Source organism: Vidua macroura, chromosome 1 (genome assembly GCF_024509145.1).
Source record: "Vidua macroura isolate BioBank_ID:100142 chromosome 1, ASM2450914v1, whole genome shotgun sequence".
Taxonomy (NCBI): domain Eukaryota; kingdom Metazoa; phylum Chordata; class Aves; order Passeriformes; family Viduidae; genus Vidua; species Vidua macroura.
This window is the reverse complement of record NC_071571.1, coordinates 36984913-37010432: the sequence shown is the minus strand read 5'-3', so window position 1 is coordinate 37010432 and position 25520 is coordinate 36984913. Positions and strand designations below refer to the sequence as shown.

General features: G+C 38.7%; 1 protein-coding gene across 1 annotated transcript in view; it reads right to left on the bottom strand.

The window, feature by feature from the left end:
* The window catches only part of KAT2B (lysine acetyltransferase 2B), a 40714-nt gene that overhangs the window by 10653 nt on the left and 4541 nt on the right, over window positions 1-25520 (bottom strand). The window contains exons 2-11 of the mRNA XM_053983276.1: window positions 21329-21455; window positions 16352-16497; window positions 15760-15849; window positions 13868-14049; window positions 10962-11153; window positions 8494-8600; window positions 7778-7903; window positions 6195-6331; window positions 4577-4785; window positions 2202-2328 (exon numbers count right to left, since the gene is read on the bottom strand). Coding sequence (XP_053839251.1) covers window positions 2202-2328; window positions 4577-4785; window positions 6195-6331; window positions 7778-7903; window positions 8494-8600; window positions 10962-11153; window positions 13868-14049; window positions 15760-15849; window positions 16352-16497; window positions 21329-21455 — 1443 coding nt within the window. The remainder of the gene's footprint in view (window positions 1-2201; window positions 2329-4576; window positions 4786-6194; window positions 6332-7777; window positions 7904-8493; window positions 8601-10961; window positions 11154-13867; window positions 14050-15759; window positions 15850-16351; window positions 16498-21328; window positions 21456-25520) is intronic.

Genomic DNA, 25520 nt, shown 5'->3' with positions numbered 1-25520 from the left:
AGAAGAAGAAAAAGCCATGACAAAGCCTTTAGGGACTGCACATATTAGAACCTGTGGACCCAGAGTTATTACACACTGTTTTTCAAAATGCAGTCTTTCCTCTAGATCCTGTTTTAAAGATTTTCTCTCAATTAACTTGCTGTTGTACACTCAAGAGCACACTCCTTCGAGCCTTGTAGAGGTACCTTTGTGACCCAGCATGGAAGTTGTAATTCAAGGTGCCCACTTTTTTTTTTTTTTTTTTTTTTTGTTCAACTTCTAAATTAGGTATCAACCATTAAAATCACATACTTAACCCGTAACAAAACTGGACATACTGTAACAACAGAGCATCCTTTCTGAGCCATATAACTTCAAAACTACAAAGTAGTAGCAATACTGAAATTATTCCAGTGTTCTGTGCACCTGTAGCCAAACAGGTCTCTGCCTCAAAGGATTTATTACCTAAGCTTATCATGAAGCATAAAAATGAACAGTGAACAATTACCATAATAAGAAGCAGAAAATTATAGAGTCCACAATCAAATAAACAGCTATGCCTTCTGACATGACACAGGCATGATTTCCATTTAAATTTAGCCCCAAAGTAAACAAAAGGTTGCATTTATTCACATTGCCAAGTAAGCTGCACCCTTCTGCTGTGATATGAAGAAATGTAAAGTAGATAGGTAAGCCCATAATAATGTTTTGTTCTTGCATATGTTTCAATTTCCTCATCATGCAGACTAACGGGACATTTAGAGAAACATACATGGATTTCTTCTGGGTACTGTTCTTGAAAACTGGGAACATTTTTACTTATGCAAAAAAGCCAGAAAAATAAATTAGAAAATACAAACTTTTGATTTATTTTACAATTTTGTAGCCCCAAATATGGCAATTGCCAGACAGGAAACTCAGCCATATACAGTAGAACTTAAAATTAATTTTTAACAGGGGACCAAACTACCTAAAAACCAATTCAATTTGTATGGGAAAACAACTCCTATATCTTTTACTCCAGCCTCAAACTCAGCTAAAATAGGAATTTATTTTTCCTAAGAGCTGGCAAGTCACCCATGTGTAAACATTTTTTTTTCTCAGTTACCTGTCGACAGGGTCAGCTCACTCAGAGCGAGAAGTGGGAAGACAAATTTTCAGAAACACTCAACCCATACAGCGAAGCACCCAGAGGATAAAAGAATAAATAGTGTGTTATGCAGCCCTAGAGGCAATCTGATGGGTCACAATTATCTGTTCTATTGTTTTGAAAGATTATTCCTAGAAAATCACAACACACCTTTAGCAGTCTCAGTTGTGTAGTGCAGTTAAGCACAATTTAGGCATATTTTGTTAGGGCTTGCATTTGATAAAACACTCTAAATGCTGACAGGTCTCTGCTTAATGCAGGGAAATGCTCCTCTCTAACACCAGAGTCGAATAAAATCAAATATAACCTGACTATTAACAGTTGTTACAGACTTTCAATCCCACTGTGTTACTCCTTTGCACCAGGGTGTAAAATTTTTGCATTTTAACTGCTATACACTCTGAATTAATCCATATCTCAGCTCTTGCTTCTTGAAATGAAAATCATGAAGCTACAGCACCATCTAAAGGCAAAACGCTGAACCGAATGGTGAGTAGCTAGAAAAGCTGGAGGAATCTCATGTATTCATAGTGCTCTCTATTCTTTCAACACAGATGCTAATTCTCAAAATTCTGAGAAAATGTTGTGGCACTAACTCAAAAAAGAGTGTACAGAATAGACCCTGTGTTTATTTTAAGATGTAAAACTACACCTAATTTTTTATTATATCTCATTTAGATTGAAGTTAAGTAATGTCACAAAGTGCTTGAACACAAATTACTACCCCACACAAGCAATACATATTTCAGTCAACCACGAGATGTTACACTACACAGAGACACAACTACCGGGGACAGAGGCATGAAAATTCCAAGAATGACAGACTACTGGCCACTATTGCTCTGCTGAGAAAAATTTTATTTAATTAATTAAATACAGATAATCCTACTATTATTATGAACTAAACCTGCATATTAAGTTTGGGTTTTGTGCATTATATTCAGAATTGCTGTATCTTTCAAATTTTTTTTCTGTCTAGCAACTCAGCAGTATAAATATTAGGAGCACATGCAGTAGGTGAATGGGACTCAAATCCATATAATAAACTCTTGTAATACAGAATTCTTTTTACCTTGACTTGCTCATTGGAAGTCACAGCACAGAAAACAATCTCTGTAAATCCTTGGGAGGGGAACATCCGGAAGCAGATACCACCGATAACACGACCATCTTTTATTAATGCAAGGGTTTTATGTTTCCTGAGCAGACAAAAATAACAATCACTTTAATTCAAGTACATAGTACATAAAGTGCCATTAACCTTCCTTTTTTCAGAAACTTGATTCACTTCTTTCCGTGATGACAATGCAATTGTGTATGCCTTCTAAGTTGGCCACTTGTATCTATAGAGGAGTTGTTACTTTAATATCATGCTTTCAATGTATCATAAAGGCCATCATCACAGAGCAAGCTCCTGGCCTTGCCAAGAACTCTGAGATACTCAGGTAATGCCCAATAAATAAAAGTTGTATTGCTTTCATTGAATCTACTGCTGATAGTTACACCATTGCACAGTTCTCAGGATGATTTTATCCTGAGGAAAACAGAAATTAATGGAGTTACAGGAGAGCAAGTTCTTTCTAAGGGATTCCTGTTTCCTTCCATGCATGCTCCATAGTTAACCTATCAGTCTCAAATGCAGCTGATGAAGTAAGAGAGGACATTTCTTATTTCTAATCACCCACATCTCTGGGAATCAAGACCAGAATAAATATCCATTTCTGTTGCACTTACAGTGACTGCCAGGAAAGATATAACAAGGTGCAATCTCAACTCTTATGTCAAGGATAAGGAATTTTAGTATAATCCTCAAGGTGTAAAAACAGTGCACCATCCTTTAGATTACTCAATACACAGTATCATATAAATCATATAAATGATACAGTCAATATACAGATGATGTATTTTGGGGAAAAAAGTTGGTGCCAAAAGTGACCCTCTGCCAAAAAGCCCAGAGTAGTTATATTGTATGTGCCACCACTGAAGAAGATTTTATACATATTATGTATTCTTTTTTTCTTGCACATATTTTAGTGTTTTTTTTAGTTGTGGAATGAGAGCAGCAATGCAGTAGCTTGAGGTTTTGTGATGGTTTTGCCCTGGCTGGATGCCAGGTGACCATCAAAGCTGCTCTATCACTCCTCTCCTCAGCTGGACAGGGAAGACAAAATGTAATGAAAGACTCATGAGTTGAGGTAAGAGCAGGGAGAAATAACAACTACCACCACAGGCCAAACAGACTTCACTTGGGGAAATTAGCTGAATTTATTACCAATCAAAATCAGAGCAGGATGACAGAAAGTAAAACAAATCCTAAAACTACCTTTCCCCTCTTCCTTCCTGATTCTCTGCCTCCTTTCCCAAGCAGTGCAGGGGGATGGGGAATGGGGTTAGGGTCAGTTCACCACACATTGTCTATGTCACAGTTTCCTCCTCAAGCAGAGGAGTTCTCCTCCTGCTCCAGTGTGGAGTCACTTCCATGGGCTACAGTCCTTCAGGAACTGCAGCAGCACGGGTCCCTTTCCATAGGGACACAAGTCCTGCCAGCAAAGTTGCTCTAGCAGGTAGTGTGGGCAGCTCTCTTCACAGGCCACAGGATCTGCCAGGAGGCTGCTCCAGGGTGGGCTTCCCACAGGGCCACAGCCTTCCTTCAGGCATTCACCTGCTCCAGCATGGGACTCCTTCACAGGCTGCAGAGGGACACGAGCCTCCCCAGGGTGTTCACCATGGAAGGTTAAACTGCTGGAGCAGTTCATGAAGAACTGCAACCTGTGGGAAGGACCCATGTTGGAGAAGCTCATGGAGAACTGTCTGTCGTGGGAGGGACCCCATACTGGAGCAGGGAGAGAGAGTGTGAAGTCCTTCCCTGTGGAGGAAGAAGCAGCATACACCACTGGGAACTGACTGCAGCCTCTATTCCCCATCCCTCAGCACTGCTTGGGGGAGAAGGTAGAGAACCATGAATGAAGCTAAGCTTGGGAAGAAGGGAGGCATGGGGCGAAGGTATTTTAAGATGTAGTTTATATTTTCTCGTTATCCTACTCTGATCTGACTTGTAAAAAAATTAAACTAGTTTCCTCAAGTTGAGTCTATTTTGCCTGCGATAGTTATCAGTGAGTGATCACTCCCTGCCCTTCTATCCAAGAACTTTGTACTTTCTCTCCCCTGTCCAGCTGAGGAGGGGAGCAATGGAGCAGGTTTTGTGGGAATCTGGCATCTAGCTGATGACAACCCAGCACAGTCCCTAAACAAGAAGCCACTTATTATTAATACAGCCACCAAGATGGCATTTGGGTACAACCCAATTAGATTGACCAGGAGTTATGAGGGCTTGAAAAGATGGCAAAAGTGTAGCACAGGCAGAGCTGCTCTCCACCCCACCTCTGCTGCAAACAGCACCACACTCCCTCTGCCTCACGCGCCAGCCCCCTCTCCAAGGATACCCACGGATCAAAGACCAAGCGGGTGATGTATTCCTTCGGCATTCGAGGCAGCTGATGGGAGAACACATTCTGCAAACCAACCAGCCACATCATGATCTTCTTGTTGGGCTTCTGGTTCAAGGAGTTGCCGACCACGTGGAATTCAATCACCCCTCTGCGCTCCTCCAGCCTCGCTGCCTCATCCCGGGCCGAGTGTGCCGATAGGAAGTTGGTCTGTACCACACAAATGAGGAACAATATCACAGTTTTGAGATTTCACATCCTCTGACAGAACAGCCTGTGAATGAACAAACCAATAAAATCCACTCTCTTTTTCCAACAGAACTGCCAATGAGTGCCTTTGTAATGTACCTTTGCAGAAGGGACACCATCAAATAAGCCAGATGTAAGTCTATGCTATAGTCTACAAAGGCCAATCTGAATTTATATTGGTACAGATTAGATAACAACAACAATGGTTATGAATCAAAAAGTTCCAAAACCCTTTGAGGGATAGCACTCATCCAGTTGAAGCCTATGCCACTAAGTCTTCATATTTGCTTTACTCTTAGCCAGCTTAGGCATGACTTGTGGATTCGCCTACACATACTGCAAATCACACATTTTAATGGCAGTGCAGGAAAAGTCATATTTTATTTTTTCATTTTATTAGTGCTTTCTACTATCTCTGCCACTACTGTAAGAGCCAAAAAAAAAAAAAAGATTTTAATTCCTACAGAATTTGCTGTTACATATCTAGCAATTGCATCTATATATCTAAATGCAGATTAAATTAATACAGAAAATTTATTTAACTTATTTTTTTCAAGATCATTTTACAATGCCAAAACATCTCTGTATGCACATACTGTTTACTTTTTTGAGCAAAGTTTGGCTGCTGGGTTTCTAGTCACTGCCAGCCCCAACAGCCAGGCTGGCACAGCATTTGTAATATGCAGGGCCATCAGTCACAGTACATAGTTTGAATAAGAAATGTAGGTGGTTCCAAATCTTCAGCAGTTTCTAGCTAAATCTTGGCAAATGAGCTGCTGGCAAAACATAGCCTGGCAGATAGAACAGAAGGAGGAAAAGCCAGCCAAGGAAAAAAAAGTGCAATTCTGTACATGGCACAATTCCGCAATTCTGTTTGTTTTTCCCTTCCAGCCGAAAAAAAGAGCAACTGGGGAAGACAGAGCAAATAACTGTTTAGATCAGTTTCTCCACCAGAAAGAGGTTTTAACTTTGGATCTTTCATTCTGCTGCAGTTCTTGAACCCTATTTAACCTTATCTTATGAGCTGTATCTATGATTAGCAATAAAAAAAGCATACTCTGGGACCGTTCTGTAACAAAAGCACCTTGCAGGATAACCTGAGATCTATATTTTTACTATCAATAGTTAGCAAATAGTTTACTAGCAAAGTCTCTTTGCTAACTGTACACAACACATTAAAAAAACTGTAGAACTAATTTTCATGTTAATGATGTATTTCACCAGTATTTTTTGTTCACCTAATCATACCCTTTCAAAGTCTATTTTTCTCGACAGGACTCTTAGCTTATCACATTCTATCCATGTGGAACATTTACGAAAAACAGACCATTCACAAACAGACCATTTGCAACACCAAGTCTATATCTCACCTCTGGCCCAAGCATTGCTGCAGGATCTGTAATTGTTGACATTACTTCATTGATTAACTCAATAGGGATATCTCCTACAACCCTTGGTCTCTTTGAATCCTCCAGAGAATATGGTTCATTATTTTTTCTCTTTTCCCCTATTAAAAAAAACTTGGATAAATTAGAAATAACCAAACTGTCACAGACTAGCACTATGAAGTCTAGCAGTTCTGTCATATCCTGTAGTTTATATATAGTTTGAGGTTGGGGTTTTTTTTGTTTGTTTGGTTGTTTTTTTTTTTTTGTTTGTTTTTATCCCATAGACAAAGAGAAAGAAATGAAATCTGAAAAATATTTATTACTTCTCAATTTTCACTTTGCACTGGGGTATTAGCACAAAGGAAAATTATACCTCTCCTTCCACTACAGCTCTCTGAATTCACAGTTAAACTATTTGCTTTTTCTTTTTGCTTCAAAATCCTCTGCATAGAACCTCTGCACAGTTGTCTTGGAAGGTCAGTGCTCAATACACAAATTGCAGTGCCTATTGATATAATGAAATCCCCCTTTTAGGATTCACTGGAACTAAGTATCCATCATATAATTCTTTCACCTCTTCTGTAAACCAAGCAGCACATACAGTCTGATGTGTCATACATATTTAAAAAGCCATATAAAATTTCCAAATCAAAATATACCAAGTTAATTATTAACTACCCTACAGACTGCAGAGCCACATGTATTATATAGCAAAAGAAACTAGTTAAATTCATAGAAGAACAGTCCACCAAGGACTAGCAGAGGTACAGTAACAGAGATCCAGCTGCCAGCTCAGGATTATCCCATTCATCATCCTACTCATTCCCACTTCTGAGGGACAAGTTGAGAAATAACCTTAAGGAAAACTGCAGTTTAGAAGCTGCCCTAAGTTTCTCCGTAGTGAATACTGAGACTAAAAATTCACTTTGGTTTTGGTTTTTCTCCTTCGTTGAGGACTCACTTTACATAAGCTTGGGATCATCTCTCTGACCTAGCAACCTCTCTTGACAGGTTCATTAATCCTGAGGTGTTTGAAAAACAATTTATTAGGAGAATTTATGCATCCACCAACTTTTTTTCTGACAAGGTTTTTTTTTCCTTTGACCTAACCTCATTCAGGTTTTAAATTTAACCTAGTTGGTATGTCTGTGGCTTTTTTCACTGCTCAAATGTACTCATTTTCAGTGCCTTGAAAGATTAAAAAACCCAAATGTGATGGCCCCTTCTGCTCTGCCATTATTTAAATGAAACCACTCCTCATGGCTTATAATAGATAAAAGTAATAAAGAAAATAATAAAGAAAAGTATTTTTCAAAAACCTCTGACACCACCAGACCTGTCCCCATTTTAATTTAATTTCAACAAACCAATTGGGTTTTTTGCAAATACAGTTGTGATTTCTGTTAGTTAAACATTACCATAGTGGATAAAAAGGTATGTGTGTGCAAATCTTTCAGCAAAAACACCTCGAGTTTGCTCATGTAGAGTGAAGGCAAAGGATACCATATACTGCAGCTACTGATAATATCAACAGAAGTCAGAAGGCAAGGCTCCTTCTCCATTACCTAAGTTTGGGTCAAGGGCAGAAGAAACTTTACAAGCTGGACTCATATTCCCACTGTTGGATTGCTCCAGAGATGAAGGACTTGCACTGTATGCAACAGATCTTGCAACAGGAGGTGGACTGATAACTGCAATGATATAAAAAACAAACACCAAAAAAACAGGTCATGGAACCCATTCTGGTGCTGATGGAAAGACTGCCACAAAGATGGACACCCACCACCCAAAAAGCAACAGTGAACACTGCGCAACAGAGCAATGCCACCAGTTCACAAGTAGAGACATTAAAGCTTTATCACAGTGTATTTTTCTAAACTAAATTCTACCTAAGGGGGGACTGCTGGATAACAGGGATTGCAAACATCAGGCTTCATTAGTTCGCAGTGCTGAGCAGAAGCTAAGAAAACAAATTTCTTTCACATACCTGCCAAGCCTGCTGGCATTTAGCTTAATGAAAAGGTTTTTTGTAGGGCTCTATTTAAAAGCAAAATCTCATCATTCAGCTCCATCTGTCCAATTTACAGTGCTCTAAGACTGGTTGGACAAATCAAACTCAATAAAGGGGGAAGTTGGTTCACCAATTAAGAGAATGAAACCATTATTTTAAAAGGTCACAGACTAACATCTCTCTCTCTCTCTAATATATATATAAAAGCCCCATATTAGTTCTAAATCATGCAGTTTTCATGTGTGTTACCTATCACTAAATGCAAATTACCTGTCTGGATTCCCAGCTGGCCAGTTCGGGAACTGGACACCATGAAATCCTGATCCCAAATGGGAGAATTCTGGCTGTATACTTCTTCTTCCAGCATAGACAGAAACCTAGGCACAAAACCAGGCAAAATATCAACTAATGGGATCATTCTAAACAGGTTCTTTTTCAAAATAAGCACTTGCAATGTTTTTAAATTAAAAACATTTACTAAGCCAGTAAGAAAATGCTGTTGGCCAATACTATTAAAAAAAAAAAACCACACATGCAAAAATCACAAGCCAGAGTAGACACAAAGTATCATAATTCAGTAGAGTGTTTTCAGTTACTAAACCTTACCTCTGATTACAAACAATTTATCTAATTTGCAAGTGCAGAAAAAGACAGTTACAAACTACTTTTACAGAACAAAACTCCACTAATGAGAAAGCTATGACTTGATTGATGTTATACAATGATGGCAAAATATGTCTGTTTTGATAAATCAGTATTTTGCAGATGCATTTGCTTTCTGCCTTTGATAAAATCCCAGTATTACTAACAATGTTCTTAGTAAGATATTTTCATTCCTTTAAGTATCTATTCTACTGTAACTTTTAATTGCATGTTTGTGGTTGCATAACAGTATTTTTGACCTTACTTTGGTACAGCTACAGAAACAGCACAATGTTAAACTTCTCTTAGCATTATTGTATTCCACAGATCACTCTCCAGCACACTCAGCCTCTCAGGGTTAATACACCAATTCCCTCCCAGCAGCAAGACAGCTGCTTATCCTACATTGCACAAAAGGGGTTTTCAGACCAGTAGTTGACATGGCACATTTCTACTCTCTGGAGTCATCTATATGTATAGAAACTGTTCAGCTGAAACCAACAGGACTGTTGAGTAAAACTTCCTTGAACAGGGTAGGGATTTTCAGGACCAAGTACAGCTGATAATGGCTAAAAAGCTTGTAACAGTGACCTGACCATCTGTGGCAGAACAGAAGGACAAATTCAACTTTAGCCAAAGTTCCATTTCCAGGCAGCACAGAGGCTCTGCCTTCAGCCCCGTTAGCAATTCCTTCCTAGGTATGCACAGACACAACCCCTGGGTGCTCCCTTTGCCCAAAAGGAGCGCCCAGGACAGAGGGGGGACCTGTGCCAATACCAGGCTCCATGCTCTGAGACACAGGTCCTCTGCAGAGCTCACTCAGAACAATGCCAGAGGAAAGACAAATGCTTCAGATAAGTACATCCATGCAAGATTTAAAATGTTATTCATGCTTCCTACAGATCATCTGCAAACAGTACTTGTCTTTTTTTCCCCAGCAGAACATCAAAAGGAATTGTAGTGAATAATAATGCATTTCAAATTACTGCAAAATGCTTTAAAAGACAGTGGAAACAGGGGCATATGCACACCTGCTTCCTCCACAAATCTGCTCCTTGCACCAATGGGATGTCAAGTCCTTTTTTATATATGTTCAGGGCCTGTATCCATAACAGTCTACCCCAAAGACAGTGCACATTTTTCAAAGTGGTAAAATAAATTATTATTTACAGGAGGAGCAACAAATCCTGACTCTACTTAGCTTAGGAAAGTTCATGTTGTTTTTCATTCCCCTGACCTCTAACCCATCTTCTGGCCCAACACAGTAGCTTGTATAGATAGCATCAGTGCCACCAGGTCTTCTGTAGGTTCAGTTCATTTGTTGTTAGGAGGGTCAGGGTTTTAAAGTATGACTTGGAGAACCAACCTACCCTTGTAAAATAAGAATATTTTTAAAGTGATACACTATTTTAAAAGGAATTCATTACAATGAATGATCCTGTCATCATCACTACCCCTCTTTACCACCAGTAAAATGTTTGAAATTAATGACTGTCAAAGTTGAACATGTTTCAATACCCCTGTAGGTAATTATTGCTGTTTTATTGTGAGAGATTGTCATCAACATTCCAGTACTGGAAAAGATACTCAATATGAAATTTATAGTTTAGGATTCAATTATGCAGTTTTATACTGACTCCTCTCTAACAAACTGATCTTTTCTAGGGGTGGGGTGACTACTTTGTTCACTATTACAATGTTGAATTAAACTGAAATTCTTATAAACTTTGTACAACACTGCCCTTTTTTTAATGCTCCATCACCAAAGCACATGTGAGCATGTTTTTGGAAGTCTGGACCTACACTGTTTCCAAGGACTACAGAAAAAGTAAGTGATTGACCTACAATACCTGCTAATCGGCAAAAAGCACAATCCCCCAGCAATATGAACAATCCTTTTCATAAAGTAAACCCTAGGACAAAACAAAGCAAGCAGTTGTGTACATAAAATACACTAATCTAAGTTATGGCAGTAAAGAAAGCTGTCTAGTTCTACTGAATAAAAAGATTCATTATTTTAAGCTGCAGGTAATTTCTCTCTTTCCACAAGGAAGTTGCTGGTTAACTCTGAATGCAGGCACACTGTGACTCCTTACTTTGGAAAATGAGTGAGGATTAGTGTTCGTTTTTCTTGAGGAAGCTTGTCTTTTTCTTGCCTGGCCTGCTCCAGCAGTTGTCGTCTCATTACAGTAAAAACAGAGCGAAGCAAGGTCCTACCAAAAACCTGGGTGGTTTCATACCGAGGTAGACTGTCACAAAACTGAGGGACATTGCAGTAGCAAAGCCACCTGTAAAGAGGAAAAAAGCCAGATAATTATCATCACCTAACATATTACTTAATGTAATAAAACCAGTACCCACATCATTTATAATGCAGCTGAGAGCTATATGACTGTATAAATCAGTTCCACTACAAGGCTGGACAGAGTTAAGCAGCATTTATATTGCCCAGTTTTTTACAGAAATGACAACCAAGTACTTTTAAGTTTCCATATATTATTTTTCTCTGCAGTCTAGTTTACACAAAGTGCTCTTGTTCCAGACAATAATCATAGATTACAGACAATTCATGGGTATGTCAGGGATTCTCTTCACAGCTCATCCATTCAGCCTCACACATCTCCTGCCACTGACTCCAAAGACCCTTAGCATGGCCTGTTTTACCATCTAAACTTCTACCTTTCCCCCCGTAGAGGCCAAATGGATGACACTTTTAACTAGCTCCATCCCAATCCAACTGGATTCCTGCCCTGGTCTTCCAGCAGTTGGCTTCTTCCCATCATTGTTATTCTTTCATTACCAGTATCTCCATCCATAATAAACTTTGCACTAAGGAAAATTACAGCATGTCATGTTTCTTTTCTAGGAAAAGAGATTATGGTACCAAAGAGATAACTCAGGAGTACACTGCCTATGTAGATCACAATACCTGTTAATCTTATAAACAAGATTTTGATATCTGTGTGTAAGAGAACAGTCATTGAAATCTGGAGCTTTAGTAGAATCAGACCACAACCACTATGAAAGCTCAAGCAATGAAAAGAAAATATTAGGAATTGCATGCAAACATACTGTGTTGGATGTGGGATGTGCCCATGGGGAAGACAGTGTGGGAATGCCATGGGAAACTACAGTCGTTTAGGATAAGGCATTTCCTCAGAGTCCTCTGCCCCCCAATGCAAATGAGCACATGCCCATCACCTGTCAGTTTGTGGTTGTCATCTCCCCAGGTTCTGGAAAGTTCCCCGTTCTCGTTGTTTCTAATGGTTCCCTCTGTAAACTACTCCTTCCCTTTTCCCTCGTTGGCCCAGTTTATGTTATCCCATCCCTGCTCCTCCCTTACACCGTCTTCCCACTGGATCATTTGTACCCTAGTTACTCCTTCCCTCCCCATTTATATACTCTGGCCCCTCCTTCCCCAGGGCTCTCAGAGTCGGCTTTCCCTGAGTGTGGTTGTCTCCCTGCTCCTATTTCTGCCTCCCTGCTCTGTCGATCAATCCTGAATAAACCCGCTCAGATTCCAGCAGCTCAAGAGTCCTTCCGTCTTCCTGGTGGGGATTTTAATTACGCTATCCAGGCACCCGTTGACCAGCCAACTGAGGGTCACCCTGTGGGACTCGGTCCGGGGTAGCCCACAGTTGGAACCTGCACACATTTCCTCATCCAGACCCAAAGCACAGCCTGTCTCAAAATGTTCTCCCAAACTCTTGTGCCTCAATCTTTGCAAACGTGTTGCAAAAGATTTGTGAGATAGAGCTGTTCACAGACTTCTGCTCCCTGTTCTTGGCTGATAAAGCACAGCTCTCAAAACACAAGAATGCATGTGAAACTCTGATACAGTTTCATTCAAATCCTCAGGTTCTCAAATGAAATTGGTGACTGCAAAAATTCAGATGTGCCCATGGTGCCCAGCAGCACCCTGAGCAATGCCTCAGACAACACAGAGGAGAGAAGCTCACAATGACAAGTGAGATTTGGTGGGAAGAGCACTTTGGGTTGTGGGGGGACCTTAGGAACTCTGGGCAGGATAATTTGAGAAAACACAAGTGACAAAATATTTAACAACAAAAAGCCACCAACCAGAACCAATTAGCTATTGATTCCTAATAAGATTTAACTCCTACCACCCCTGGCTGACACCAGTTATCACAAACAAATGGAGGGCAAACACCCACAAAACATGGTCTTAGGAGCACCATGGATTCTAAGTGTCCTGCAGTTCTCCTTCATGGAGAGGAGGTGTGTGAGAGGAAAGGCCACCAGGAAAGCAGACAGAAGGTGGTGCTCACCCTGGGCCATCAGAGATGTTCGGGGAGTTCCTGAGAACAGCGTGCTGACAGAGGTTAACTACCTGCTGCCTGACCAGCAGGACCCTGAACTGCTCTCACTGAACTGCTCACTGAAAAAGGCACTGCACTATTCCTGTGAGAAAAAGAAAATAAATAGAGACATGTCTTTTTATCCTAGCTCTTCATCCTCCAACAACTCAGTTTTTCCTTTGAATTCTAACAGTGCATTAAATGGTCATAAAAAGAACTATAATTTTAAGGAACCTAGTAATATCTGTTCCCCATTTAGCATTCAAACACTTGCAAAATTAGTTTGATTTTTCAACTCCTCTGTGATTTGGTTTCAAACAGTAATGCTTTACAATGCTAAACGTTATCTTCTCTCTTTTTCAAGTTGAATAATAAATAGGGAACTTACACAAGGCTCAAATATTAAGACTGAGAGCACTTCACAAACACAGGCCTTGCAGAAGCATTGTTAGATACTAGCGCTCCAGCCCCTACTCCCCATTCTTGGCTGATAAAGCACATCTCTCAAGACCCAAGGATGCATGTGAAATTGATATAGTATCACTAAAACCCTTAGGTCTTCCTGTTAAATACACAGCTGCAAGAATTTATAAGGTCCATCTATGGCATAAAGATGCTGGTGCACTTTTTTTGTACATGCCCTATCTGTAAGGAAGACTCCCAATAAGCAAAAGCAGCATTACCTGGTATAATTCACTTTATACCCTGCAATATCATCATTGGGTGATCTTAGTCTTCTCTGAGAAGGTGTCTCCAGGTGCCAGTAGTTAATGCGGTTCAGAAACATTTTAGCCAGTTCCACTATTGTTTGCCTTTCCTTCGAGGGTAAATGGCTAAATTTGTACTGCACAAAATTATTCACACCCTTAAAAAGTAAGAAAATTCTGTTTAATAATTTAGCCATAAATTTTACAGGAGCATCCTCAAACAGTCCACACTTTATCATGAACTTGCTTTGCATAGGAAAGAAAAGAAATATCAGAAACCATGAACTCCTTGCTCAGCTACTCATGCAGATGCCACAGGCTGGTACTTGTGTACACAGCAGGAGGTACATCCAGGTATTTTTAACCTGCTCTCAGCAGCTGATGGAAAGGGAAAGAAAAAGAAATTCCTTTTTTCCTTCCTTCTCAAAGTCAGCGAGCAGCGAAAACTCTGGTAGGCTTTTATCTATACATAAATCAACTGTCACCCTCAAAACTCACCAGGCTCCTTTTCAATAATAGATTAGGGCTTATAGACTTCTACTTAAGTTTATGTCTACAAACCATATTATTTCTTCAAGAAGTCTGAATACTTCACAAGCATGTCTCCTCATTGCACTTTGGACACTGTCCAGTTAGAAGAAAAATCTACTGAACATGATTAAAATGGGTGACTAAAAGTGCTGCAACACATATATTTTATAAACCCATTATAACAGCAGTGCTTAGCAAATAATTTTATTTGATTGAGTGGCTGAGCTGCCAAAAACAGAACTGAAAATATTGGTCTTTTTTAAAGGGAAAATTATTCCAAAATAAGATGTAAGAAGAATTACCCTTTAATCTCTATGCTTTATTTTCTTAAGCAATTTAAACATTATGAAGAAGTTGACAAAAAACTGCATTGTACAAAATGTTTTAATAGTGTATTTTACAGATTAGGAGCCTAGGGGGATACATACACATTTTTTGTTTATAGTCAAACTAAAGGAGAGCTTAAAGTGAAGAAATTCAGCAATGAAGTGGTTTGATCTTCCTACATGATAAGAAGTGGGAGTTGTAAAGAAATAATTATTACAAGTAACAGTCTTCACATTTAAATTATCCTGCTTAACAATAGAACATCCATTCATCCACGGATGGGAAAACATCGAGCTCCTGTTTCAGCGAGGTATGTGAGCCTCTGCATAGTCTCATTGGAGTTCATGGGCCCACTTGTCTGCCAGGAGTGCATTCCTAGGAGCTTGCTTAACCAAAAACTGAATTTGTCATATGTTCTTTATCTACTGAGAGTCACAAAAGCCTCAATTATTCTTTGGTTTCAGCTTTGTTTTTTTCTTGTGTACCCTTTGAAAGAGAAGGCTATGATCTCACTGAATTGGACTGTAACATTTTTCTTGATATACAGAAGGCAAGCTTCATTTTAATATTGGATTTCAAAACTTCAACAGCATTTTTCATCACTTGAAACAAAGAAAGACTAGAACTGCCCACATAAAAGTAGCATTTCCAGTTAATTCTCTAAACCCACAAAAAAAGTCAGTTTCATTAAAGCCTAAGACCAATGATGAGAAATAGAATACAAATAATGTAACTATTGTACAAACACTAAAAGGAGAACCAAGAGCAATCTCCTATAGCCCCCTATTTTGTCCTGAGCAGAACACAGAAACATCTGCAAAGTGCCTAAAAAAATGCCACGTTTTCAAAATCAGTGCTTGCATTTATAAAAAGAAAAACAAACCACAAAAAATCCCAAAACAAACAAAGCCTCCAAACCCCCACCAAAATAAAATTGAAAAACATATAAATAAACAACAACAACAAAAAACCCACCACACACCAACAAAACCCACATTTTGAATCTTTACCTGTTCAATGCTAGGTTTCTCAAATGGGGGACTTTCCAAAGATCCTTCTACTACAGGTTTTCCCATCTGTAAAATGCACTTCCTCAAAAGCTGTTAAAAATACACAAATTTTTAAAAGTTAGTATATTTCCATACAGAGAGTCAATGGAAGTCACAAGTGTACAATACACTGTGAGCAGTGTTGGAATTCTCCTGGCTATATATCTGCTTGTTTAATCATCTGAATTTGTAATTACTAAACTTCACTGTGAAATCACCTTCTGTGAAATGGGTACAAGAGGCTCCTCTGAGGAAATGCAGGAAGCTAAGTTACCATTCATGTCAACTGACTCTTCCTGGTATGTCAGTGAAGGAGGCTGCAGTTTATACATGGGACTCAGGGTCAGTTCCTCGATCATCTGGATGACTTTTGGAATAAGAATCAGTACATTGCAAATACTAGAACATCCAGCCCACAGTTACTCAGTAGAGCATCATCCTAGAGAAAAACTGTCTCGGCAGATAAAGTCAATGTACGCCCAAGTGGCAATCAAATTGGCTTATGTGTGAGAAAGTGAAAAATCTGAGACGATACTCCACAAGTTCAGCTTACTTTGAACAGGTAGAAATAAACTTGCTTGGTGTCTGCATCTTCTTCTTTGTGGACACAGGTGAACAGATATTCCACATCCAATACAATCCCCAGGAGCCTGTTCATTTCTTCTTCAGACACATTCTCCAGGTGAGAAACATGAGCAGCTAAACAAAATAAAAACCCAAACTTGTAAAAGGCTACTGAGAGAACCCACTGCACAACTAGAGCCCAGGAGAACTCCAACTAAGCCTTAACTGTAAAGGCACTCATCCTGTAATAACCTGCTTAAACAGAACACATCTTATCAGAGGTAACTGAAACCTCTGAGCATCAGAGCAGTTTGTAAAGGTTGACCAGGGGTGGCAACTTCCACAGCAGAGGAATGGCAGCTGGTTGGAATCACATCATCCGTTAACACTTAAGGCTGACTACACGAGTCCTGCTTGTATTAATATGTTGCAGTATATAGCTAACTACATACATTTTTGTCCTAGAGCTATGTATTTGAGACAAGGTTTCTTGACTTGAGAAAATAAATCCAGAATTTCCATAAATTACGTAATCCAGATATAAGCAGCACCTTATTTTGGGAAGAGTGAAAAAGACTCAGTTCCAAAAATTGCCTTTTTGTTTTAAACTGGGCATTATTGGCTAAGCCCCTTGCTTTCATATCATGTAAGGTCAAACTGTGCTTTGTGCACACTATATTAACAGAGATTTTGCAGACTATACATGCTCATTTGTTCATTTCCAAGTGACAAACTCCCTTTTATCATCTCCAAAGGTAAATACAGTTCCACATCTGTAATTTTCAAAAGCTTCTCCCTGTTTCTCCCTGTAAAATAGGACATTCATTTCAAGCGGGTTTGAACAACTGGCCCCGGGAAGAAGGAAGGCAGTGTAACACAAAAAGTCAACTCCCAGAAAGAAGATATTTGCTGACTCCAGGCCAGTGTAGATGATATGTGTATCCTTTCCTCTGAAAGTACAAGAAAATATCCTTTCAAAGAAAGAGAAAAATACTTTTAAGTTTGGACATATTCGCTTTTTATATTTTAATAAATTTTATCTATATTTACTTATTAAGTAAATATATATTTACTTCTTAAGTAAATATAGATAAGATTAACATTTTTTTTTAAGATTTTTAACATTTTTTTTCTTAAGATTAACATATTTTTTCAGTGGAAATCTGACTCCTTAGTTGGGGAACTAGTGAGAAAAAAATAACACTTTACTTGAAAATGACCACATTTATTGGCCAGGCTGCAAAGATGGTTTGTTTTGAGAAGTTTAGTATGACACCAAAACATTTAAATTCAATGTCTTTATTGGGCTTCAAGTAAAAAGTACACTGTAATGCGGAACTTTAAAAATATGTCAGCAACTGTTTCCACTTAAATGAAAATTTATAATATAGTGTCTTAGGCACATGGCCATCATGTGGCCAATACTGAGGATATTCTGTGCAGAATAAAATCATTTAACTTCTGTCCTTAAGACAGGTATGAAGGGTTAATATTCCCAGCAGTCTGTCTTGATCATTTGCAAGTAATAAATATCCTTCTAGATGAGCTTTGCATTAGAAACTGATAACTACCAAAGAAACCTTGCCTTCAACAAATGAATAAAACATCAGCATAAGAAGCCATTTCTATGCAGTTTCCATAACAATACTGAACCTTGACTACTTAGTGGTGTTTAAACATTTTATTAAACTAGAGAATTATTATCCATGCTGTGAGTCTAAAAGGTAAGTGTATTAACAGCATGTATTTGCCAAAGGGACACCAATGTTTATACCAAGCCAACTAACTATCTTTCTTCAGACGCTCACAGCCCATTCCCAAACTCTGTGGCTGCTAGTAAGCATTTTATTAAAATTAAAGCTTTGGTACAATGACATCAAATACTGCATTCACTCTTGACTAGAGTTACACTCTACAGTCAATGCACTGCCCAACTGGTACACCCTTCCTCAGTTGCTGTTATGCCTGAAAGAAAAAATGAAATATCACATGTATAGGTTGCTAGAGCATGCACGAAAGAGCAAGCAGAAAGAACAAGGCTCAGTGACAGGAAGACCTGCAACTTCAGCAAGCAAGCACTGGAGTGCACAAATTAGGAACAGTGAAAAAACAGAATAACGAGGAATGTGTCCAGCCTATCTCAAAACACTAAAACCAAGAAATACTCAAATATGCTATACGAAGGTGCATAGCAGGAATCAAAGACAGTGATGGGGGGGAAAAAAAGAGACTGAATGTGTATACGGTGTATTAGCACAGTAATTAACTACTTTTAAAAGTAATTCAAGACTGACAGTGTTTACCAATTAAAAAAAATGCACCCTGCAACACAGGAGAAACAATCAAATAGAAAAGAGCCTCTGACTATGCAATACCTGGTCTTGTGGCTGGTGGACAGTGAATTGTCCCAGCATCTAATCCAGTCACAGTGTTAGGAAATGTATCACCCAAATAAAAGAAATATTCATTAAAACAACCACATTGAGCCAAACTGTGGGAGCTGAGCACCAAAAGGATTAATATATATGTTTTAGATAAGTAGACAATAATACACACAATCAAATAGATTTATGCACCAAAAGCTGCACTGGCTTGAAGATAAAACAACACCCCCAAAAAGAGACATCTCAAGCAAGATAGTATGTAGGATTACCTCTGGATGAAATAAATAAATTCAGAAAAGAAAAAAAAGAGAGAGGAAAAAAAAAGAAATCCTACATTTTTACATCATGTACAGCTTTAAGTAGCACATTTCTATATTGCTACTTCAATGGCTTTCTGAGAAGAAAAAGCAGCACATCTAATGTGAAGCCCACACACCTTGTGGTAAATCTGGTTTTAAAGGTATTCAGCAGAAACACACTAATTTAGAAGAGATGAATAGGAAAATTATTTTGGAAAACACAGCTGAAAGACATATTTTTCCAGCACACAGCACACAGCAACTCATTTGAGTTATTTTAAATGAAACGTCTTCCTCATTAGCTGCAGTCAGAAGTCTTTTCTGAAAAAAAACAATAAATAAAAATACAGTTTCTTCAGAGAATACTTTTGCTGGTTTTACTATTTTGCTTGTTAGTTCTGGTTTTCCGTGGTTCCCTAGCTAAAGAATGATTTAATATTTTTTAATAGACCAAAACTAGGCCCAGCTTTTAGAAGAGCTGAGTTTTTCTACAAAATACAAAGCATCCACAAATTCTGCTGAAGAACAGAGAACTGACAGGCAAATCTTGCAAGTTTAAAAAAGAAAAAAAGGAAAGAAAAAGCTATTTCTTCAAAGGCCAGGATTGAAAGGGATGGGTAACACAAGCCACCCTAACTGCACAAACAGAAGCAGCACAGAGAAGCTGTGTGATGAAAAGTTGAAACTAACTTGGCTAAAGTGACTGAATTTTCTGTGATACTATGCATTTGTTAATCTTCTCCTGCAAGCAAACCAGAGATTTGGAATATCAGGGAAAAATCTGGCTGAAAAGCCCAGAAATAAATTACATGTAATGAGAGCATAAAAAAAGAAGAGAGCAGAAATAGAAATAAATGCCATAAAAAAAAAAAAAAATTAAAAAAAAAAAAAAGTATTTCATTCAAAGTACAATCTTTTTTTCAAAGGTAAAATAATAAATTATCTATTGTGAAGGTTTGAAATTTCTCTTTTCTTTTTTTTTCATTTCATTGTCCTAAGTTTTAGGCAGCAACAGAAATGAAATAGTAAGTGCTTATTTTAAATTAGTTCTGAATTTTATTTTAGCTGAATTTTTATTCCGTACTTGCTAAGAAGGACGTGGATCTATGACGGAGCAAGTTGAGAGGAGGGCAGTGAAGGTGATCTGAGGGCTGGAGCACCTCTCCTATGAAGTCAGGCTGAGAGTGTGAGGTTGTTTAGACTAGAGAAGGCTCCAGGGAGATATTAAAGCAGCCTTCTAGGACCCAAAGGTGGCCCACAAGAAAGCCAAAGGGACTTTTTCAAGGACATGTAGTAACAGCACAAGGGGTGGTGGCTTTAGATTGGTTTAGATTAGATATCAGAAAAAGGTTTTTTTACAATGAGGGTGGTAGAATACTGGAAGAAGTTGACCAGAGAGGTGATGGATTCCCCATCCCTGGAAACATCCAAGTTAGAGTTGGTCGGGGCTCAGAGCAATGTGATCTAACAGAAAGTACCCCTGCTGACTCTAGGGGGGGCTGAACTAGATGATCTTTAAAAGGTCACTTCCAACTCAAACTGTTCTGTGATTCTGATATATACAGAAACAGTCATCAGCTTTATTTTGAGTAAGTATAAATTCTTAAAATAATAATACAGTGATTCAGCACTGTTTTTCAGGCTATGTGGGTAACAAATTGTTATTTATTCTAAGTCTGAAAAACAAAACCAAGAGCCACAACAGTATTTAACAGTGGATTTCAAGCAGTTGCTCCCAAGACATGCAAGCTGTCTGCACAATAACTCAGACCGTGCTAAGATGTACAACCCTAGTTCTATTTTCTGTGACTCAGAAAAGGCACAGTTCTTTTTGCAGGTAGGTGTACCTGTTTTAGAGATGTTCAAGGATATTTTATACTTTGTTCTAAAGTAAGGAAACGTAATACAGCCTACAGGAGAGAGTCATTCGCCTTGTAACGAAGGCAGCTGGCAGATAAAGCTACGTAAGGTTAAGGCATAGTAACACAAAGTATTAAAATTGTTACGGGTAGCTTAATGGTGCTTTTGCACTTTAACAACTTTTAATGTAGGTGTTGTTAGAAGTTGCACCTTAGCTGGATTTCTTTAAAACTAATTTTAGGATATTTCCACATTAAACAGATCTTTAAAATATTAAACATATTCTAATCGAAGCTATTGACATTTACACCTAATCATAACTTCCATTTCCAGGCCTTGACGTGAAATGTTGGGGCGAGGGTGCCCGGAGTGCGGGGGGAGGAGGAGGGGGAGGAGGAGGAGGAGGAGGAGGAAGAAGCTCACCCAGCGCGTGGCTGCAGCTGCGGCAGGGCTCGGCCAGGCTGACCGCCGCCTGCTGCAGCTCGGCCCGCGGCGGCGTGGGAGGCGGGTTCGGGTTCTTCCAGCCATTGCATTTACAGGATTCCTCGGCCTGAAATCGAAGCAAAGGGATATCGATCAACACCATAGAACACAGGAACTTGCTGGACATACCTTATTTCAAAAGCAATAAAAAGAATTACAGGTTGCTTTTTTCTCTTTTTTTATGGGCGGGGGATGGTGATGAGAGGAAGGAGTTGGGGAGTTTTGCTGTTGTTTCGTTTGCATATTTATCTACCGCATTACTAACCCTTATTTTCTGGAAATTATCAGAAACAGAAGAGTATCCCAAACAGAGAGATTAATACAGTTTGGTAAGCAGAATATATAACAAACCCTGCCTAGCTCCTTTACAGACAGCCCTCACTCTACTGAAAAAAGTATTCAAATATTTATAGTAAATCAACATTTACAGATCCTGCCACCGAGACAGATTTAATTATTTAAACATAAACAGGTTATCTAACAGGCAACACGTTTGTCTCTGCTCATCAGCTACACTGGCACCAAGGAATCACACAGCTGAAACTAAGCCCATGACAACCCAGGCAGGGTTAACTAATGCTGAAATAACCAAACAATAAATGCACTACTGGAGAAGGCTGTTTAAGGCAAGGAACCTTTGGCCACAAACGCAACAGATGCCAAAGACAGTGACACTTCCACTGCAACCTCCTGCTTCCCTAGGAAGTTTACTTACGCTCACTGAGTGTGAAACAACCACCAAGAGAATGCAGCTAAAAGGGAAGACCATGAAGGGAGAGGTTGTGACTTTGGTAATCGTGTCTCAAATAATTAGAAGATCAAAGTTCCAATTCCAGTTATCCAAAGAGCAGCTTCACAGGAGGGGATTTTCTTCTGCATGTCCAAAAGATCTTGGTTATTCTAACATCATTCATACTCCTATTTGAAGATCTAATTGGAAAGAAAGCCTACTTTTCTACTCTTCAGAGATATCTGTGCACCGGGTTGTAAAAAGATACTCATGAAATTGCACTGCCGAGACCTCAGTGAGGAAAATATGCCAATTGCTGCATAATATTTATGGCTGAAACAATCTTTGTAGGAAAAATTGTGATGGTAATATATGCAGCACTAATGTATCATTTTTCAAAACTGATTCTGCATGCATTTAGTGTGATCTATTTCAGGAACCTATTTCATTTTCCTTTTAAGTTTCCAAATCCCATCCTACCTATGGAAGAAGAGCCCAGGAGAAGTAGAAAGGATCACAGCTTGACAGCTCCTAACACTGACAACTTTGTAAATGGCTGGTAAATTGTTCTTTTAAACTCATTTCAATATTCAGTAACCTGAGAACCAAGAAAACTGCTGCCTGCAGTTTGCTGAGCACCACATGATGTTTTTACCATCTCTGAGGCTTAAGCATTTATCCAGCTGGGCTCCTGGCCCTGGGTGCCACGGCCTCTGCCTGGCCCAGGGCGGTCTGGCAGCCACCAAGGGCTGTGAGTAGCATTTTCTGTAGGCACAGGGGTGACTGAGAAATCCACTTGCAAGTGCCCAGCAAAACCATCTCCACATATTTCCCTTGAAAAAGGGACAACCTGCATGGCCTGAACCTCCTGGCTCTCCAAACTAACTGAGTGGGTGCAGACTGCCTGCCAACCCATGCATTTATAAAGTGAAATCAGTGCGGCTTCAGGATGAAATGAGGGGAAGAGGAAAACAATTTTTTTTCTAAGTCTCATAAAACACAATCTGAAAAGATTTATGGTGAAGTTTATGTTCTTTTCCTATCGTGTTTTTTGTGAGTAATATGATTGGCAGAGAACTGAAGTATAATTTTATGGCAGAAACCGTCTCTTGCAGTTTCACAGGCATTGAGCCAGTTGTGTTTTTCATCCAGCCCTACAGGCCCTCCAAGCTAAATGGACTTGAAGGGTCAGAGATTGAAGGATACCTGCAAAGCACAGACTGCCTTGGTGCAAGGACTCTGGACATCTGGGAGATGACACAAAACCCCTTATTTTCAATTAACTTCCCAATGCAAAACCAGTGCCAAATAAGCTATACACATTTGTTTTGTGAGAAAGGCAATGTTGCCATGAATTTTTTTTTGCATTTAATATGAGGCTAAAGAAACTGTCAACAAAAAAAAGAAAAAGTCTGAAAATGAGATTATTGACAAACAAAATGCAAGAGACAATTGTGAAGGAGTTGTCAAACAAAAAAAGATTGAATATTTTAGGGAAGTAAGATTTGACCCTTCCCATGAAGCTGTCTGGACAAATGTTCGACACTGTAAATTACTGACATATCACCATGCTTATTATTTATTGCCTTAAATCATGCCACAATAAAGCATATCCAGAACTCCCTCCTAAAAATAGGCACAAGCTTTTTGAGTTTTTTCTTCTCTGAGTGGAAGCAGTATGTCACAGAAGCTCACCAAACAATGTTTACTATCAAGCCAAAAAACTATAAACAGTGAGTAACTATGCAAACTTTAGTGTCACACCATAATTAACAGCAAAGATGCAAACAGATGTACAAATCGTGATAACAGCTCAGTTAAACTGACAAAAATAAATATCAACCCACCCACAGAAGAATAAAACCCGCATGCTCAATGGCAATTTTTTTCTGCTCTTGTTGGTATTTCCTTGCCAGATCTTTTTGCAACAGCTGTTAATTGGTATTGTTTGAATTATTCTAGAGACCTTAACCAACCAACCACTAGGGTGGGGTTTTTTTGGTTAATCTCAATAAAACACCAGAATCAGCATAAATATTCTGTTAACCAAGGCGAAACAGAACCTAAAAAGGTCCTCTTTAAAACAGCTTGCATTGTAGATGTTGACAGTGCAAGTATTTTGCAGTGAATATGCAATGTGCATTCCTCAGTGGCTTAAACTGCTGAGTTGTTTTAAATGTTCCACAGCATTTTGCTCATTCAATCCTTTCTTTGACTATCTTCAGCTTTTTCCTTTTGTTCTTTTTTTTTTAATGTCACTCATCTGCTTTTCATTAGAAAATAAAGTATGACTTCACCTCTGCAAAAACTTAATGTAAGATCAAAACAGTTTTGAGGGAAGGAAGGAAAAGTATTTGAAATAGCACATCCAGTCCTTGAAGCCTTGTTTTCTGGGGCATCTGCAGAGCTTCGATAAATCCACTGTAGAACGATGGGGACTTCTACCCTAATGAGGCCTGAAAAATAATGACCGTCATCTTTGCAGGCCCAGGGATCATGAACACCACACCTTCATTTCTGGGTTTTAATAAAATTGGAGGACTGCAATAAAAGAAAACACAAGTACATGCTGTTGCCTGCCTCCTCCTCTCAAACAAACAAACAAACAAACAAAAAAAAAGCCAACTACAAAACAAGCAAAAAACAACCCCATTGCAGAAATTATGTACATGACACAATTTCAATTTTCTTTTTAACTCCTTCCATGTTTGGTAGAGTGTTACAATGGGAGAAATCAAACTGTCCAGTAGCTCTGGGCAATGAAAACCATAACTCTAGGAAAACTAAAGTTATCGTTTCCTTTAGAATACTGAATACACTGATAGATCAAATATGGACAGTGAAAAAATATAGCATGTTTTAACAAAAAATTTTCAGTATTGTATTTTAAAAGGAAGCACCTAAAAATTACAATACTGCACATATCGCAGCCCCTTTTAGGTAAGCTTCAGCTATTAGTCCAAATAATAAAGAATAAATGAAGAATATTACAATAACCTATAGACTAAAATATCCCTCCCCTTTTTGGATAGTGAAATAATCCTCAGATGTGCAAACTTCAAGCTAACTTAATTTTAAGGTAAAAGACCACAACACTTCTAAATCTGAATTTCAAATAGCTGTTGTGCAGGATTTTTCTTTCCAGCTAAAAATCATACAGGTTACCCTATTTGGTAATTGAGATGCAAAACAAGCTCAACAGATCATACACAGAACATTACAGATCTTCTCTATTTCCAGCAAGTATAATTACTCTAGAAAACATCTTCTTCCTCCCAACACAAAAGCTGAGTAAAATACTCTACAAGCTTTTTCCTGCCGGCAGCAGGAATGACTTTATCAAAGAGTATCACATAAATGATAATAAATACATTGACGAAATTAAATCGTATTTTTCCTACT